The sequence below is a fragment of the Lithobates pipiens genome, unplaced genomic scaffold, assembly GCF_037356315.1.
Source record: "Lithobates pipiens isolate NorthernLeopardFrog02 unplaced genomic scaffold, aLitPip1_a1.2 Scaffold_8, whole genome shotgun sequence".
In the NCBI taxonomy this organism is placed as follows: Eukaryota; Metazoa; Chordata; class Amphibia; order Anura; family Ranidae; genus Lithobates; species Lithobates pipiens.
Genome location: NW_027507903.1, coordinates 342,765,861 through 342,784,168, shown reverse-complemented (window position 1 = coordinate 342,784,168; position 18,308 = coordinate 342,765,861). Strand labels below are relative to the sequence as shown.

The following is an 18,308-nucleotide window of genomic DNA, read 5'->3' as shown; positions in this document are numbered from 1 at the left end:
TAAAAAAAGATAGGCGCAAACGCCTAGTGCATTACCTTAGAAAGGTTATTTACAACCCCGCCAAAATATACTCAAACATGAAAGGATAAAACGCATTTCATATGCAACTCCAGTGATGAGGATGAAACATCCGTGATTGGATATGTGACGTGTTTAATCCTCTCATGTTTGAGTATGCTTTTAGTGTTTTGTAAAAAAACTTTTCAGGCGTATAAAGATAATGCACTAGGCGTTTGCGCCCTCTTTTTTTTGTTTCTAAATACCCGAGCCTGTTCTCAGTCCAGCTCTCTTATTGTCATTGATGGTCTGTTGTAAACGGAGACTTTAGGGCAGAACACCAAGCGTTGGAAGAGATTGTGTGTTTTGGTGCTTTTGAAGTTCTAATATCAGTGCTTTCAACAAGGGCAAAGCAAGGAGGACATGGTACCTGTGGGTACTAAGTGGATGAGGGAAACTTGGCTCTATTCCTGTCATCTGCAAGGGGCCAGGACCGTACACTGCACATGCTCCATAGTTAGTGTACAGATTAAAAAAAAATGACTAGCAGGTAAAAAAGAGCCTTATAAATTCTCTTAGCCAAGGTAGACCAAAAGTTCCTACCTGCTGGAGAGAGAAAGAGAATCTCCCAAATGACCTAAATCACTATTTTTGTGCCAATTCAGGAGATCAGTCAAATAGGCGAGGTCGACAAATATTCTACTTAACGTTGAACAACAAATCTCCTACCCCCAAACAAATCTATAGATGAGAGGACAGGGAATCAATCGCTCACAGTTTCGGCTATTAAATAAAATCTTAGCAATGTGCAATCATGGGAGATTTTCGGTAGTGCAACTATGCAATCAATCTCTTAGAATGTAGTGGCTCAAATTAAAGTAACGTGGTACAAACAAGAGCCTCACATTTGTACACGGGGCAATTTTACATCTGCTTTTAGCAGAGTCAGACTTTTTTGCAGCTTAAAAAACACCTCTCCGTGTTATTCTGTGTGGAAGCTGTAAGTGGCATATGAGTTTTCAAGCTGCAAGGGTCAGCGCGTTCTGAGGATCAGCCTAAGTGCTCATGCACACGGACGTTTTAAAAAACTGGCTCCGACGCCTGGAAAAATCTGCGTTAAAAACGCGATTTTTACCACGTTTTGCATTGGCGTTTTTGCGCGTTAAGTAGCGTTTTTAAAGAAACACATCTCTTGGCTATAACACTCAGAAAACAAAGAAAATATGTTGCGCGTTTTCCCGCGATTCGCGTTTTTACAGCTCTAGCTCCGCGCCACGGAACGCACTGGTCCTGGGTTTTTTTTACAGCTCAAGAACGCCTATGCCATTTGCAGCTCAAAAACGCCTAGGTGGGCATGAAGCCATAGACTAACATGGACAGGCCTTTTTAAGCTGCAAAAAACGCTCACAAAAGCGGCTGTAAAAACGTCCGTGTGCATGAGGCCTTACAGCTGTAAAAATGTCCGACACTGCTAAACGCGGCTCAACGCTGGATACAGCCTTGTCAAGCGTTTGTTTTTTGACATGGGAAAAATCAATGGTTCCCTATGAGAGACCTTTGATTTGAATACAAGTTGGATTATGATGAGCCACGGTGCGGCTTGTGAGCTGAGGATCTTGAAGGGGGACCATCGTCAAAATGAAAAAAAAAAAAAAAAAAAAAACCACTGGCGTGTTTTACCAGACCCTTTGGTCTACTATGCATTTTAAGGGGAACTCCCCCAAATCCATACCAGACACTTATTTTTCGAGTAGGTCAGGAAGGGGGGGGGGGGGGGAGACAACGAGAATGTACCCCATACTCATTCACGCAGGGTGGGGGGCTGGGATCTAGGGGCCTCTGGCTAAAGTGGGCTTCCAGGCTGCAATAAGCCCCACCAGACCTAGACAATCAACGGCCAGGGTTGTCAGGAAGAGGCCTTTGTCCTCATCGACATGGGAACAAGGTGGGGTAGGGTGGGGTGGGCTACAGGGTCCCCCTGCCACACATGACAATCAGACTAGTGGTGCGACTGTAAAATCAATGGGCTCTCATAGGGAACTACTGATTTTTGAATAGAGGCAGAGAAACGCTGCTAAAACATGCTACTAAAAGCACGTTTTTTCAGCTGCTTTTTCCTGGCGTTGGTAATGGCTTTGCAGCTCTTTTTTCTGGTGTGTAAGAGGCCTAAGAATGTCAGTGTAGCACTAAACTCACTTAGAAATGCTGGAGGTTAAAGGCAGTTTCAAGTCAAAGAATACACTTTCATTTTATATCAGCAGCATTGTAATATAAAAATGAGTTATTTTTGGCAATTTAAAGCTTACAAGAAAAACTTGTTAGTGACGGCTGTCAGCTGGCCATGTCTTTCAATCTTCAACTCCTCAGCTTACTGCTCGTTTACTTTTAAAGTGGTTCAGAAGGCAAAAGATTTTTTATCTTAATGTGTATGATGGCAGAAAACCTTCTGGGTACAGCTCCCACCAACCCTCCCCCCCCCCCCCAGTGAGCCAAAGAAAAAAAAAGAGCTGAGGGCAAGTCCAGGCCACATTATGTGTGAATGGACAAGGTCCAATCACAAGAGCATGGCTCGGGAGCGAGCCTGCTCGAGTGTCCCCATAGCAAGAGGCTTGCTATTAGGGGGCATTCAGCAGGGGGAGGCACCAGGACCGCCGGGAGGGGACCCAATAAAAAGGGATCAGAGCCGGTCTGGGGAAAAAACTCCACAATGAGCAGGTAAGTATGACATGTTTGTTGTTCCACGTGCACAGCCCACCAGGAAGTCGGCGCAGCGCTGCGCTAATCACAGGCAGCGAGACATTCCCCCGATGTGCGGCTGCAGAGATCAGGCAATGTCTCACTGCCTGTGATTAGCACAGTGCTGCGCTGACTTCCTGGTGGGCTCTGCACGTGGAGTATGCAAACATGCCGCAGCTCATCCCTACTCAGCACCTGTAGTTCAGAAGGCAGGCTCTGAAATGTATGACACAACAATGCCTATCCACCAGGCATAGTAAATGTGTCACCACAATCAAGGAGGTAAACGTGTGGGATTCTTCAAAAAGCAACTTTTCAAACTAAGATCATTCAGATTAATAGGAGGCGGCTAGAAATAAATGGCCTTCAATGTGAAAATATATGACCCTAAATTATGACTAGAGATACAATTTAAAGATTTGTGTGCCAATATTTGTATGATAATATTCTAAACATTATGACTAAATCATAAGGAACAGGCTAACACAAAAGTTTTAGGCTGGGTTCACACCTATGCGAAATGGATGTGTGCTTTTTCGCATCCAATTCCCATATAGTAGGAGATTGTTTCCAGCTCACATATCTCCGTTTCGGCTCCATTGCGAATTTGCACAGGAGTCCTGTGCGTCTATTGCTCCATTTCAGCCCAAAAATTTGGGCTGAAAAATTGGACCCGAAATGGTGAACGGGGACGGAACCAGGACCCTGCTGTAAACCCAGCCTCAGCCTTTCTAGGAACTCATTTAAAGCCAAAACGAATATTCACTATGAGGTTTACCCTCTCCATTTGTCCTGCTAATATTGTCTCTCAAAGTGTGTAAAGAAAAATCTAAAATTTTACAACTGCCAAAAGGTCAGGGTAAAATTTCCAATGAGGAAAGCAGTTCTGGCGAAACATGTTTATGAAGGGATTCCTGCTTGCTTTCAAGATTTTCTCTTATATGCTTTTGTGTCTCTGTGACATAAAAAGAAAAAAAGAAAAAAAACTAAATGCAAAACATCCTCCATTTTCTACTTCAGATTTATATACACTCTAAATTATGTCTACATGTGTGAAATAATAAATAGAACACTATACCATTTGTCACAACCGCTCTGAATGTGTGCACAATGAAGGTCTGCGCTTCAACCATGCTTCTGAAAGTTTGTCCTCCCCACAACTGGACCTAAAAAAATTAAATGGAAGACAGATAATGAGTAGCATTCTACATCTCCAAACAGAAAAAAAATGCAAAACAAAAACAAAAACACATGTAATCCATAAACACTGATAACTTAAAACATAATAACCAAAATATAATATATTGAAGCTTTCCAATACTTAAAGCGGAGTTCCACCCAAAAGTGGAACTTTCGCTCATTTGCGTCCTCCCCTCTCTGGTGCCACAACTGGCAACTTTGGGGATGGACAGGTATCCTGTTCCCACTTCTGGGAGCCACAGCTGTGGATATTGACATCACGGCTCGGCTCCCTCCTCTTCCCCATCACCGGGCCAGTAAAAAAGAAAATGGAGCTTCGCGCATGCGCAGTAGGGTTCCTGGCCTGAAGCCGTAAGGCTACACTGCTGGGGTTCCCTTACATGCAATGGCGGCAGCAGCACCTGACAGCTGATATAAACAGCTGCTGTGCTGAAATCGCAGGACTCCAGGAAGGGCACTTGTCCTATTATTAAATGCCAGCAGCTGCAGTATGTGTAGCTGCTGGTTTTTATTTGGACCTCTGCTTAAAATGTGGTCAGGCTGTAGTGTTTTTCTCCCATCAGTGATACACTTCCAGTCTTGAGGGCTGTACACACGGGCCTTTTATCAGACAGCATGGCGTCCCCCTGTCAAAATACAATAGCTCAGCAGGGGAGATTGCTGTACTAACATTGGATTGTTAGTACAGTGGCTCCTCCGGAGAGGTTTTTTTTTTTTCATTTAGCCCGCTGGGTTACTAAAGCCTTGTTTTGTTTAAAAATAACAAACATGTCATACTTACCTGCTCTGTGCAGTGGTTTTGCACAGAACAGCCTACTCTTCTCAGGACGCTCGTCGGTGCTCCTGGCCCCTACTTTCTGCCACCAGAACAAGCAGCTTGCTATAGGTGCTCCTGAGCAATTGCTCTGAGTCCAATCAGACATGGAGCCGTGGTTTGGCCCCACCCCTCTCTCTCCTCAATGGTTCACTGAGTGATTTACAGCAGCAAGAGCCAATGGTAAACCCCTGCTGTCTCAGCCAATGAGGGCTGAGTCCTGGACAGCCGAGACTCTCATTCAACATCACTAGGGCGAGATGGGGCTCAGGTAAGTATTAAGGGGGCTGCTGCACATGGAATGCATGAATATAAAAAACCTTAAGACTTTAGAATCATTTTAAGGGCAGCACCACTCTATGGAGGAAAAAAAAAAGCCACCTTTGGACAGCACCATTTTCCATCCTTTGGAGGGTAGTGGTAGATTCCCCTAGAAAATTTTGATGGACTTGACTTAAAAGAAAGCTGAACTCCAGGTAATGCTTTGTAAGCAGTTAAAGCAACAATTTTTTTTTCTTTTTGGGATAAAGGTTTTACATAAATCAATAAAAGCTGTCCACTGTAAACACCCCCGTCAGTGTTAAATGGTTTATCTCAATCCTCTGGACACCTTTGTTGGAAAGCTTAGTCTGTTAAAGGGAAGTTAGAAAAATAACAGGTTTCATATCGATATGAAAATGAAGGTTAAAAAAATAAATAAATCAAGGCCCATTCACACTGTGTCATAGCAAAGCACTACAATACAATGTGCACATAATCAATGTTATAAACAAGTGAAATGGACATGTCTGCCCTGTTTTGCAGTGCAATTTAGAAAAGAAGCGTTTGATTTGTTTCCTGTTCTACTGTATTGTCAAGCCTATATAAAAGTCTATTGCAACACACGAACACGCATTATTTGTGCACTGTCATGTGCTGCCATACAAATCAAGCTGACCAACTGGTAAATGCTAAATATAAAAACACAGCTAAGCACTGGTTCACATTGGTACAATTTGACATGTCAAATCAGCGGCAATTGCTGGCATTGGCACCTTCCTAAATCGGTGCGACGCTGCATATGTGGGGCCGCACCGATTTCAAAAAGTCATTTCTGGACTACTTTTTGCAATTTCAGGCTGCGATTTACATTGACAGCTGTGCAGAATGTCTCTAATCACAGCAGAAATCAGGACTGAAATGCGGGGGTGAAATCTGCTTCATTCCTGCAGCTCAGTGTGAACCTGGGCTAAAATTCAGAAATACAAGCTTTGATATCTGTGAAATAAAGATGCATTGAAAATCTCAAATAAAAACGCAGCTGAAATGCAGACACAGGTGTGAACAGGCCCTAAAAAGGCAACCATATCTAAGACCTCTTTCACACTGAGGCTCTTTACAGGCGCTACAGCGCCAAAAATAGCGCCTGTAAAGAGCCTCTCCCGTCTCTCTCCAGTGTGACAGCCCGAGGGCTTTTTCACTGGAGCAGGGTGCTTGCAGGATGTTAAAAAAATAAAAAAATAAAAATAAGTGTCCTGCAAGCCAGGTTGCAGCGCTGTATACAACGCTCCTTAAGCCCAATCCAATCGGGCAGCGCCGCCAAACTGCCACTGCAGCGGCACTTTGTGGGTGGTTTTAACCCCTTTTCAGCCGCTAGCAGGGCGGTTTTAATGAATAGCGCCGCTAAAATGGTGGTAAAACTGTGCTAAAAATAGCACTGCTTTACAGTCGACGCCTGCCCCAGTGTGAAGGGGCTCCAAGGACTGATTTGCTTCAACCCCTGTCATCTTGTCTTATCGTATCCACCTGACTTAGGCTGCTTTCACACTGGGGCGGTATTCAGGCGTTACAGCGCTAAAAATAGCGCCTGTGTAACGCCTGAAAAAAACCGGCCCCTTTAACTCCAGTGTGAAAGCCGGAGGGCTTTCACACTGGAGCGATGCGCTGGCAGGACGGTGAAAAAAGTCCTGCTAGCCGCATCTTTGCAGCGGTGAAGGAGCGGTGTATTCACCGCTCCTATACCGCTCGTACCCATTGAAATCAATGGGACACCGCGGCAATACCGCCGGCAAAGCGCCGCTGCAGCGGCGCTTTGCGGGCGGGTTTAACCCCTTTTCGGCCGCTAGCGGGGGTTAAAACCACCCCGCTAGCGCCCGCACACCGCCGCTAAAACGCCGCTAAAAATAGCGGCGCTTTACCGCCGACGCTGCTCCCGCCCCAGTGTGAAAGCAGCCTTAGGAACTCATTCACAATTCTTCTGCTACCCATTTGCTTACACACTCCCTCATCTATTCTTTCAATGTATAGGGCAAAGTAGAAGCCAAACAGCAACCCCATTGTCACTTTACTGCTCCGCTATACCCAATGTATTTTATTTATTAACAGGACAGCTCAAAACTGCAATCATAAACATTTTCTTACTATTGCAGTTTGCTGGCAGACCAAATGTTCATACAAACAAATAATGCCATTACACAACACCAGAGGAACAGAGTGAATAAATGTTAGGCCTCATCTACACTTGCAATTGGAGGCATGAAAAATAGGCATGCAATTTGACTACACTCACTCTCTCAATCAACATTATTTGTAATTCTGCTGCTGATAGTATTAGTAAAAAGATAAAGTATATCATATTTACTGGTCTTAAATTTTTATTTTTATTTTACATTTCTTCAGTTACTTCCCGATTTCCATGCCTAGGCAAATGTCATACATCCAATAAGCCTTCAGAGGGAAGGAGGGGTTTTCTCAGCCAAGCACACCCCCCTGCCTGTGTAACATATTCGGCAACCCATTGCAGTTTGCTACGGCGTTCCGTCGCCGCCATCTTGCTAGACCCCACACTCGTCCACAGTAAGGATACACCAAGAAGGGGGAAAGTGGACATGTTGTTACACCCACCGGAGTTTTGCATTTTACGCATATTTTTAACAGTAAAGTCAGTTTCTACAGTGAAATACAGGACTTACTACTCTGTGTGACTGCTTAGATATTGAATTTTAAAAGCAGCGAACTTCTGACAGATTAGCAAACCTGTGAGATGAGCAGGGTTGCCGCTGCTTTTAAAATTCAACATCTAACTAGTCAGACGGAGGTGTAAGTCCCGTATTTCACTATATAAACTGAGTTTACTGTTATAAATACGCGTAAAATGCAAAACTCCGGTGGGTGTAACATGTCCACTTTCTCCCTGCTTAGTGTATTCTTACTGTGGACGGGTGTAAGGTGTAGCAAGATGGCGGCCACGGAACATCACTTCCAACAGCATTGGGTTTCCAAATATGTTGTTAGACCTACATGCCTGAGCAAAGGGAAAATGGATTCCAGAAAGTAAATGCTACATATATCATCCACCCTTACTCAGGATGGCCACCAGGGTGGATAAAAAAAATAAAATAGAAGCATGGGCTTGGGGTTTTTTTTTTCCTTCTTCATACTTGCCTAGGTGGATGCAAAATCAGTCCGATGCTGCATCTGTCCCCCGGCACCTCTACACGGAGAACCCAGAGCAGAGAGCTGCAGTCAATCAGCAGCTCTCCTGCTCCTCGCTCACTGGAGCGGCGGGAAGCAGCTTGCTGAGATCAGTCCAGGCACCCATCAGATCCAGACTCCCATTGTCGAAACGACGCAGAGCCTGGACTGATTTCTGTTACGTCAGAGAGCAAACTTCAGTCCACTCTCTACTGAAAATGGGTCAGAGAAGCGTAAAACCAATTGCACTTCTGTGACCCATAGGAGAAGCCTAGCCAAACAACCTTTGGCTGGACTTATCCTTTAAATCAGTTATTTTTTTTTTTTACAAGTACATTTTTATGCTTCGTGTACACGGGATGTTGTTTAACTCAAATGCCTAGAAACTACTATAAACGACCCTGTGTACATGTACTGATAAGTTAACAGAGGAGAGTTCAGGAGCATTTGAAAAAAAAAAAAAAAAAAAGAAAGAAAAAAAAAAGAAAGTGTGGTTTGAACGAGGTTTACATATGTGACGGGACTTGCGTGTGCATTCGCTTCTAAGCGCGAGCTAATGGGGACGTTTTATTTATTGTTATTTTTTTACTTAATTTGTTTTTCTACTTTTTAAAAAAAAAATGCATTTGAATGTAAACATCCCTTGTAAAGGGAATTTATGTGACAGGTCCTCTGTTTGTCCCAGCTTTGTTTACATCCGGGAAACCAGGCATGACATCATAACATCGCACCTGGGCCTCCGACAGTCATATAGATGACTGGTGACCATCTGGTCACCGGAAACCTCTATCGTAGTCATCCGGTGCCGGCCGATTCTTTCTCTGGCCCCCCGATGGCATGTGAGAGCCCGGAGATAGTTTTGTGATCATTCTTATGGTGCACAGAATCACCCACTAGAAAGAATGATAGCTGAATGATGCCTCTAGCTGCAGGGATCATTCAGATATCCCCACACAAAGTCAAGGATGTAATTTGACTATGTGCGGTATTGAAGTGGTTAAATGCCATTTCTACTAAATAAGACAAATTCACTTGTATTGTTACCCATCACGGTCTCCAAACCGCAATTCCATTATAAACACACCGTACAACAGTCACTTGGGATAAAGGGTTTGGAAATCACAGCAATTCATGTGCGTGGATAACAGGTCACAGTACCTGAAATTATATGGACACGTAAAATGAGTAACGCGTTTCCCCTGAAAATAAAACCTACCCCGAAGATAATATTTAGGCCCTTTCACACTGGGTCGTGTTTAAGGTGTTACAGCTCTAAGAATAGCACCTGTAAAAATCCGGCTGCTTTCACACTGGAGGGGTGCGCTAGCAGGAGGGTGAAAAAAGTTCTGCTAGACGCATCTTTGGAGCGGTGTTTTCAGCGCTCCTACCCATTGAAATCAAAGGGGCAGCGCGGCTATACCACTGGCAAAGCGCTGCCGCTAGCGGCCGAAAAAGGGTTAAAACCGCCCCACTAGCGGCCGAAAACCGCCGCTAAAACGACATTTTACCACCGAAGCCACTTCCACCCCAGTGTGAAAGGGGCCTTAGCGTTATTTTCCAGGAGTGCTGCAATATAATAAGCCCTCCCTTGCAAATAAGCCCTAGTTTAAAAAATGCTTTCAAAATCCTATAATCCACTCTATTACAGTAAGTAGTACATACTGTACAAGGTGTATGTTTCTGTAATATAATTGTGCCAAATACCTTCGGTACAGCGCAGATCGGTGCTCAGTTTAACTCCCGCTGCTCTTGTCTTCTCTCAGCTGTCAGCGGGGATCTCGACCCCCTCCCTTTGCAGTGCACCGAGTGTGAAAGACTGCTGTCCGCAGAAAGTTTACCAGCCTTCCATCCAACATTTGTTGGCGGAAAGTTGGACAATTGTCTGCAGAAGCGTACCAATGGTTGGATTTTAGGCAAACAGTTTGTCATCACATAATTCCCCGTCCGAAAATACAATCGCGTTTACGAGGCTTTATAGTGCAGGCAATCACTGCAAAGATATTTTCCTCTGCAGTTCAGCTTTAGTGAACACATTAACTTGTAGCACAGGTATGCTATAGCAAGACTACTGTTTTATACCTTTTAAAAGGCCAAGAAAGAACATAATATCCTGTTGTGGGCTTACCACACACAGCATTTTTGTGTACTGAGTAGTGTCAGCCCTACACAGTTATATTTTGTTAAACATCTCCAACTCACCCCTACCCTATTCTCCACATTTATATGCCCAACATTAACCAACTTACTCTTGTTATTTGCCTAGCCAAGAAACCAGGAAGTAAATGAAGAAATGCAAAAAAAGTTTAAAACACAAGTAAATAGGATATACTTTCCTAACTATTTACAAATTCTAGCAGCATAAAAAAACTTAAAAAAACAGTCAGTCTAAGTGTACTGAGATAGTGACGTTCCACTTTAAACAAATATATGAAAATGCTTTCTACGGTATAGCTAAAAGGACCAAAAGGCAGCAAATATGGTTTACATACACTTTACGCACACAAATGTGTGATTATCATCAAAACCAAATATTCTACCTCCTTCAAAGACGGCTTAAAGGCCTACATCTGCTGTGAGCAAAGCAACAGCACCATGTTTGACAAGTTGCTAAACAGATCCTAAGAAAGAAATGTCAGGATTAGTAGGGATTAGCTGCTGGGTTTCAAGATTTCAATATATGAAAGGTTCACCTAGTATTTGAACATCACAGCCTCCATGACCAGAATTTTAGATCTTGCATTTCTGAAGCCTTTTTTTACTAATAGGTGGACAATTAAGGTCCCAGGCATTTCCGATCGTATCATTCTTCTGATACTTCTTAATCTAAAACTCAGCTTGATGACTGGGGAATTAACCATTACGAAATTCAAAATAAAAAATAAAAAAAATTGCTTTAATGAGCAAAAAGTCAAGTTTAGCTGTTCTTATGGCTTGTTTACGCTATATGCAGTCAAATTAGTTTTGCAATACAAGCTCATATGTGAGAAAAAGGATTTTGAAAGAGCCTAGTTTACTGAATGAATGCATACAGATCTAAATGCAACTCATTAAAAAAAATTATAAAACACTGCAAAGGTTTTAAAAACTCATATAAATGCACATGTGTAACTATACACTGACCGCTGGGATTGCCCAAGAACAATCCTTTACAGTTGAAGTTTAGCATTTAACAAAAAATAAATAAAATGTTTTCAAGCAGGATCGCCTTTATTGCAGACGAGTATGAGTAAGACTAAGCAGTAGTTTCCAGTCAGCAGAATTGTATATTCACATTGTGGGATAATATTGGACAACCATTACACAACACTACCAAGCAGGAAACAAAGCCTATATAATTAAAATGAAACAAGTCTCTACACTTACCTGTCCAATCGTCCTGTGTCAGCATCTTATGCCAGTCATTTTGCGTCTTCATTGGCTCCCACTGATGTTAATCACAGTCAGTGAGCCAATGTGGAGACAGCCAGGGCGGGGCCGAGAAACATCTCTGTACATCTTATAGACGCATAGAGCAGGGCTTGGGAGAGAGCAAGCACCAGTGCCCCCATTGCAAGAAGCTTGTTATTGGGGGTCATAGGATAAAGAGAAGGAACCAGCAGGTGACCCAAGGAGAGGAGGATCAGGGCTGCTCTGTGCAAAACCACTGCACAGAGCATGTAAGTAAAGCACGTTCAGCTTTAAAAAAAAAAAATATATATATATATATATATATATATATATATATATATATATATATATATATATATATATATATATATATATATATATATATATATATATATATATATATATATATATATAAAAACCTTTAATGCCAGTTTTATTAGCATTCAAAAAAAGCAATGGTGACTGTGGAAACAGCTTTCCAGAAACAAGAAACGTTAAAGTGGTTTTAAACCAAAAATGTATTATATCACAGCTTAACAGTCATTAGATGTGGCAGCTGCATTGTTTTCTTTTCTTTTACAACCTTATCGTTCTCGACCTAAAACAGTCATTAAGAGAAGTATGAGCTTGGGGTTTTTTCCTCCATTATACTTACCTAGGTAGATGCAGCACTGGACCCTGGCATCTCTGCACTGAGAACAGAGTAATCAAATATCTCCGATGGCTCGGTTCTCACAGCTACCCGAGCAGAGAGGTGCTGTCAATCACTCTGCTCCTCCTTACTCATTGGAGCACTGAGTTGTGAAGGGGCGGGGAGCGGCCATCTCAGGCTCTCAGTGGTTCACTGAAAGGCTGAGACTGCCATAAGTGCAGGCACCTGGTGGATCCAGGCTCCCATTGTCAGGATGACGTGGTGTCCGAACTGATTTCTAAGATGTCAGCAGAGAGCGAACTTCAGTCTGCACTTTGCTGAAAGCAGGTCACAGGAGAGCAAAACGAATTGCATTCCTGTGACACATAGGAGAAGCCCAGCCAAACGAGCGCAGGCAGACTTCTTTAACCACTTGGGATCCGCGCTATTGCCGAATGACGGCATTAGCGCGGACCTAGATTGCCGGGACTACGTCTATTGACGTCGTCCCGGTTACGAGCGGCCTGCGCGCCCCCTGAGGGGCGCGCGCGGCGCGCTCTGTGATCGGCGAGTCCGTGAGACTCGCCTGATCACCGATCCGTGTAAGGGGTCGATCCCGACCCCTTATCACGTGATCAGCTGTCAGCCAATGACAGCTGATCATGTGATAAAACGGAGCGGGTAATCGGCTAGTATTCCTCCTCGCGCTGACAGCGCGAGGAGAAAAAAAAAAAAGCCGATCGCCGGCGGCCGTGTTCGGGACATCAGTCCCGATCACGGCCAGCAATTCAAGCGGACACCTGCCCCCTGCCAGTGCCCACCTGCCACCCGCAGTGCCATCCTGAAATAAAGTAAGTGCCCCCCTGTCAGTGCCACCCAGCAGTGCCCATAGTGCCCACAGTGCCACCCAGCAGTGCCCACAGTGCCACCCACAGTGCCACCCAAAATCTGCCTCAAAGGTGCTGCACCCCAGTGCCGCCCATCAGTGCCCAGCAGTGCCACCTATCAGAGCCACCTATCTGTGGTACCTATCAGTGGTACCTATCAGTGCCCATCCGTGCCACTTATCCGTGCCACCCATCCGTGCCATCTTATCTGTGCCCATCTTTGCCCATCAGTGCCGCCTTAACTATGCCTATCGGTGCCCACCAGTGCAGCCCATCAGTGCCCACCAGTGCAGCCCATCAGTGCCCACCAATGCAGCCCATCAGTGCCCACCAATGCAGCCCATCAGTGCCCACCAATGCAGCCCATCAGTGCCCACCAATGCAGCCCATCAGTGCCCACCAATGCAGCCCATCAGTGCCCACCAATGCAGCCCATCAGTGCCCACCAATGCAGCCCATCAGTGCCCACCAATGCAGCCCATCAGTGCCCACCAATGCAGCCCATCAGTGCCCACCAATGCAGCCCATCAGTGCCCACCAATGCAGCCCATCAGTGCCCACCAATGCAGCCCATCAGTGCCCACCAATGCAGCCCATCAGTGCCCACCAATGCAGCCCATCAGTGCCCACCAATGCAGCCCATCAGTGCCCACCAATGCAGCCCATCAGTGCCCACCAATGCAGCCCATCAGTGCCCACCAATGCAGCCCATCAGTGCCCACCAATGCAGCCTATCAGTGCCGCCTAATCAGCGCACTTCAATGAAGGAGAAAAATGACCCGTTTGCAAAATTTTATAACAAACTATTAAAACATGATTTTTTTTTTATTTTTTTTTCGCATCTTTTTTTGTTTGTTTAGCAAAAAATAAAACTCCGAGCTGTAACTAAATACCACCAAAAGAAAGCTCTATTTGTGGGAAAAAAATGATAAAAATTTAATTTGGGTACAGTGTTGTATGACCGCGTAATTGTCACTCAAAGTGCATCAGCGCTGAAAGCTGAAAATTGGTCTGGGACTGAGGGGGGTTTAAGTGCCCAGTAAGCAAGTGGTTAAACTCCCAACATAATGAATACTTCCATTGTACATACGATTATTCCTGAAGCTTAGTTCACTTTCTGCCCACCCCTTTAATTTTATCATAGCATATACAGCAGGTAAAATAAGTATTGAACAAGTCACCATTTTTCTAAGTAAATATATTTCTAAGGCTCCATTCACACCTGATCATTTGTGAAATCGGCAAAAATCCAAATGGCTGCAAAACGCGGGACGCGTTAGCGATACCATTACTTCTAAAATGGCACCCCAATGTCGCACGGAATAAAAGCCGTCTCCCAAAAGAAGCTTGTATTCCTTTTTGAGTGACGAGTGTTGTGTGTTGCGATTGCAGCGCGATTAGGGTGCCATTAGGAAATAATGGCATCACAATCGCGCTCCACGTTTTGCAGAGATTGAGATTTGAGATTTGAAATTGCGGGCAGAAACATGACGATTACACACCACAATCAGATGTGAATGGAGCCCAAAACTGCTATTAACATTGAAATTGTCACCACGTCTGCAACAACCCATGCAATCCATACATACAAAGAAATCAAAATAAATAAAGATCAGAAATTAAGTTATGTCTAATAAAATGTAATGACACGGGGGAAAAAAAAAAAATTATTGAACACATGAAGAAATGGAGGTGCGAAAAAAAAAAAAAAAAAAAAAAAAAAAAAAAAAAGGCATGGAAAGTCAAGCCCCAGATGAAATCTTTCAGTAATTAGAAAGCAATCCTGCCCACTGTCAGTGCAAATTAATATCAGCTGGTTCAGTCTTCAACCTTATTGTTGCAAAACATACGGACTGATTAGAAATCTTTCTGTAACCATACGTCTGAATGTTCCAGTGAGCACTGTCGTGGCCATAAACCAGCAGTGTAAAGAACATTTCACCATAAACTGGCTACAACCAGGTGCTCCTCAAGATTTGACAGAGAAGTGAAAAGAATTATCAAAAATTTAAAACAGCAGCCTGTAGTACACTACAGCCAAAAGTCTTTGCCTGCTCTAACATCTACCTCGATAAAATCTTGTGAATATTTGCACTGAAGATCAGGTAGCAGCCTGACAAATCTGAACCACAGATACCCGATGGCCAAAAGCCCAGGAGGTTCCTACACCCCTGGTAGAATGAGCTTTCACCCTAAAAAAGGAGGAGCCTTACGTTTCAAACCATAGGCCTGAATGACCAACTGACGGACCTAATTAGCAATGGAAGCTGCCTGCCCCTTCTTGGGTCCTTCTGGTAATAGAAATTAGGAGTCTGATACTTGGATCGCCACATATCTAGACAAATAAACTGACTGTCCAGATGACAGCCAAGGAATGCAGTCTCCTCTCTTCCGCCGAATGAGGCAGAGAGAAAGACAAATGTCCTGATATAAGTGAAAGGCCGACACCACTTTTGGCAAGAAGGGTGGAATAGAACGCACCACCACCTTGTCGCGGTGAAAAATTAGGTATGGTTCCCTACATGAAATGACCGCCAATTCTGACATCCATCTAGCCGAGGTGATCAGGAAGGCTAGCTTGTGTGACAGCAAGACTAATGGCATTTCCTTAAAAGGCTCAAATGGTTGTTTCTGTAACACAGACGGCACCAAATTTAAGTCCCGAGGACACATCGTGACCTAATGCAGCAAATGAGTTGCTCCCTGCAAATAAAAAAATAAAATAAAAAAGGCAAAAAAAAATAAAAAATAAAAAATCTGACCTCCGATTGTCACAGCAGGCTGTAGAAAAGAATTCTCCTAATCGCGTATTTCCAAGGATGCCATTTTCTGGCTTCACACAAGCAATACAAGTGTTCCAGACCTTATGAAAGACCTCCCTAGTGACCGCTTTCCTAGCATTCACAAGGGTAGACACCACTGGTCAAGAGATGCCACGATCCTTCAGCAACCTGGCTTCAATAGCCAAGCTGACAAAATTTAGAGACTGTAAATTGGGGTGGAATATAGGACCTTGAGATAGTAGATCAGAGTGGCGTGAAAGCATCTATGGCCCTTCTATTGCCAGTCTCACAATCTCCAGGAACCAGGGCCTTCTGAGTCAGGCTGGTGCCACCAGAATGACTGGAACCCCCTCTCTCCAAATCCTGCGCAACAAATGTGGAAGGCGAGGGATCGGGGGCAAAGCATAAACCAGGGAGTACTGGCTCCATGGAACTACCAAAGCATCCGATTGTGTCCCGAACAAGGGATCCCTTGGCAAACTGATGTGGGCTTATTGTTGAACTTGGATGCCAATGGATTTGCATCGGGCCATCCCCATTGCGGGCAAATTTCCTGGAACACCCTCAGGTGTAGGGGGCATTCCCCTGGGCAGCTCTGCTGGCGGCTGAGATAATCTGCCTTCCAGTTCTCTACTCCCAAGATATGAACCGCCGATGCATACGTCAGACACATGTCCTTCTGCCCAGGCTAGTATGTGGTTCACCTCTTTCTGAGCTGAACGACTCCTGCTACCACCCTGGTTGTTTATATAGGCCATTGCAGTGGCATTGTCAGACTGAACCCCCAAAGGGCAGTCCTGATGCTCCACTGTCCAGGATCGTAGGGCCAGACGTACTGTCCGCAACTCCAGGATATTGATGGGCAGGCTCTGTTCTGCCCTTGACCATCTCCCGAGCCCATCTAGGGTCGCTCGCCAGCCCAAGAGACTGGCGTCTGGTCAGTACTCTTCCAAGACACCCGGATGAAGGATCTTCTCTTTCGCCAGGTTCTGATCTGGCAACCACCAGCTTAGGCTTAAGCGCACCCGAAGAGATAACATGGGGTAAATCCAGGGCTTGCCCTTCTCCTGTTTCAAACCAATAAGATGTCTTGTTGTATAGGCCTGGAATGGAACTGGGCATAGAGCACTATCCTTCCTAGAAGACTCATACAGAGCTGAATGCAGGGTTGTCTGGTATTTGATGCACCTGATCCTTCAGGGCACAGATCCTTATGGGTGGCAAAAATACCCTTGCCTGGACCGCATCTAGGATCAGACCTAAATACTTCAGGCTTTGAGCTGGTCTCAAGGCTGACTCTTCGATATTTATGACCCAGCCTAAGCTTTCTAAATACCGCACTGTGCAAGCTACGCTCTGTTCTAGGAGCTTGTAGTGAGTGATCTGAGGAGAAAGTCGCCCAAGTATCTGAGTAACAAGATTCCCTGGGCCCTTAAAAAAAGACCCAGTACTGGTCCTAGAACTTTGTAAACACCCAGGTGCTGTGGCAAGTCCGAAGGGCAGAGCCACAAACTGGAAATGACCTTCTGCACATCGCAGGAACCTCTGATGAGGTTGCAAGATAGGCAAGTGCAAATACGTGTCCTTGATATTGATGGAGGCTATGAAGTCTCCCATCTGGAGCGAGGCTACTACTGAGCAGACAGACTCTACCCAAAAGTACTGGATTAATAGATGCTGGTTAAAGGGATTTTAGATATAAAAAAAAGGCCTTGTGTCCCTGTTTGGGTTCCACACATGTGTACGCACGTACGCAGTGCCGGCGAACGGGTGCGGCTGTATTCGCATATGACGATTTTCATGTGCCAAGATTAGGCTATGACTACACTGCGCCTAGACGGGTAAGTGGAACAGAAAAAACCTTGCAGGATCCTTGCACCTTTGCGAGGCTTGGGTACCATTTAAGGATAGCAGCTTTCTTCAAATGGATCAGATCCGTCAATCCCTTGTTCATTTAAGAACTGTTTTTGGGACTAAAGACCTGGAGCTCAGAGAGCTCAACGAACTTGCCATCCACCTTGCAGACACTGGTAAAAATAAAAATAAAAACCTTCCTGTATGGGAGGGGTTATATAGGGGCGCTTCCTGTCTAAGACTGTCTACCAGTGTCCATTCACCTAGAGATGGTGTATAACCCAGTAGGTAATGATTAGCCCAACCATGTTCTGTGATGTATGATAAACTTATTTTACCTGCCATTTCTCTTTTCGATTTTTTAAATATAAACCATTCCTTCCATATTTCTACAACTTTATCAAGAGAGTGTCATCAAGTAAATCTTCCCTAAAGCAAATCTTTTTTTTACTCTAAAATCCCAATCTTAAATTGTGGGTATTTTTTTGTGTGCACCAATACTTCAGAATAAGCCCTTTAGATGCATTTAAAAGATAGGGAAAAATTTCGTTTTTTTATATTGTTTC

General features: G+C 44.3%; 1 protein-coding gene across 3 annotated transcripts in view; it reads right to left on the bottom strand.

The window, feature by feature from the left end:
* The window catches only part of AFF4 (ALF transcription elongation factor 4), a 207,645-nt gene that overhangs the window by 144,171 nt on the left and 45,166 nt on the right, over positions 1 to 18,308 (bottom strand). For all 3 annotated transcript variants that reach the window (XM_077473202.1, XM_077473203.1, XM_077473204.1), the window contains exon 2: positions 3,812 to 3,899. Coding sequence is in view for 1 of the 3 variants with exons in the window: in XM_077473204.1 (XP_077329330.1) it covers positions 3,812 to 3,814 (3 nt within the window). In the remaining 2 variants the exon portion in view is untranslated. The remainder of the gene's footprint in view (positions 1 to 3,811; positions 3,900 to 18,308) is intronic.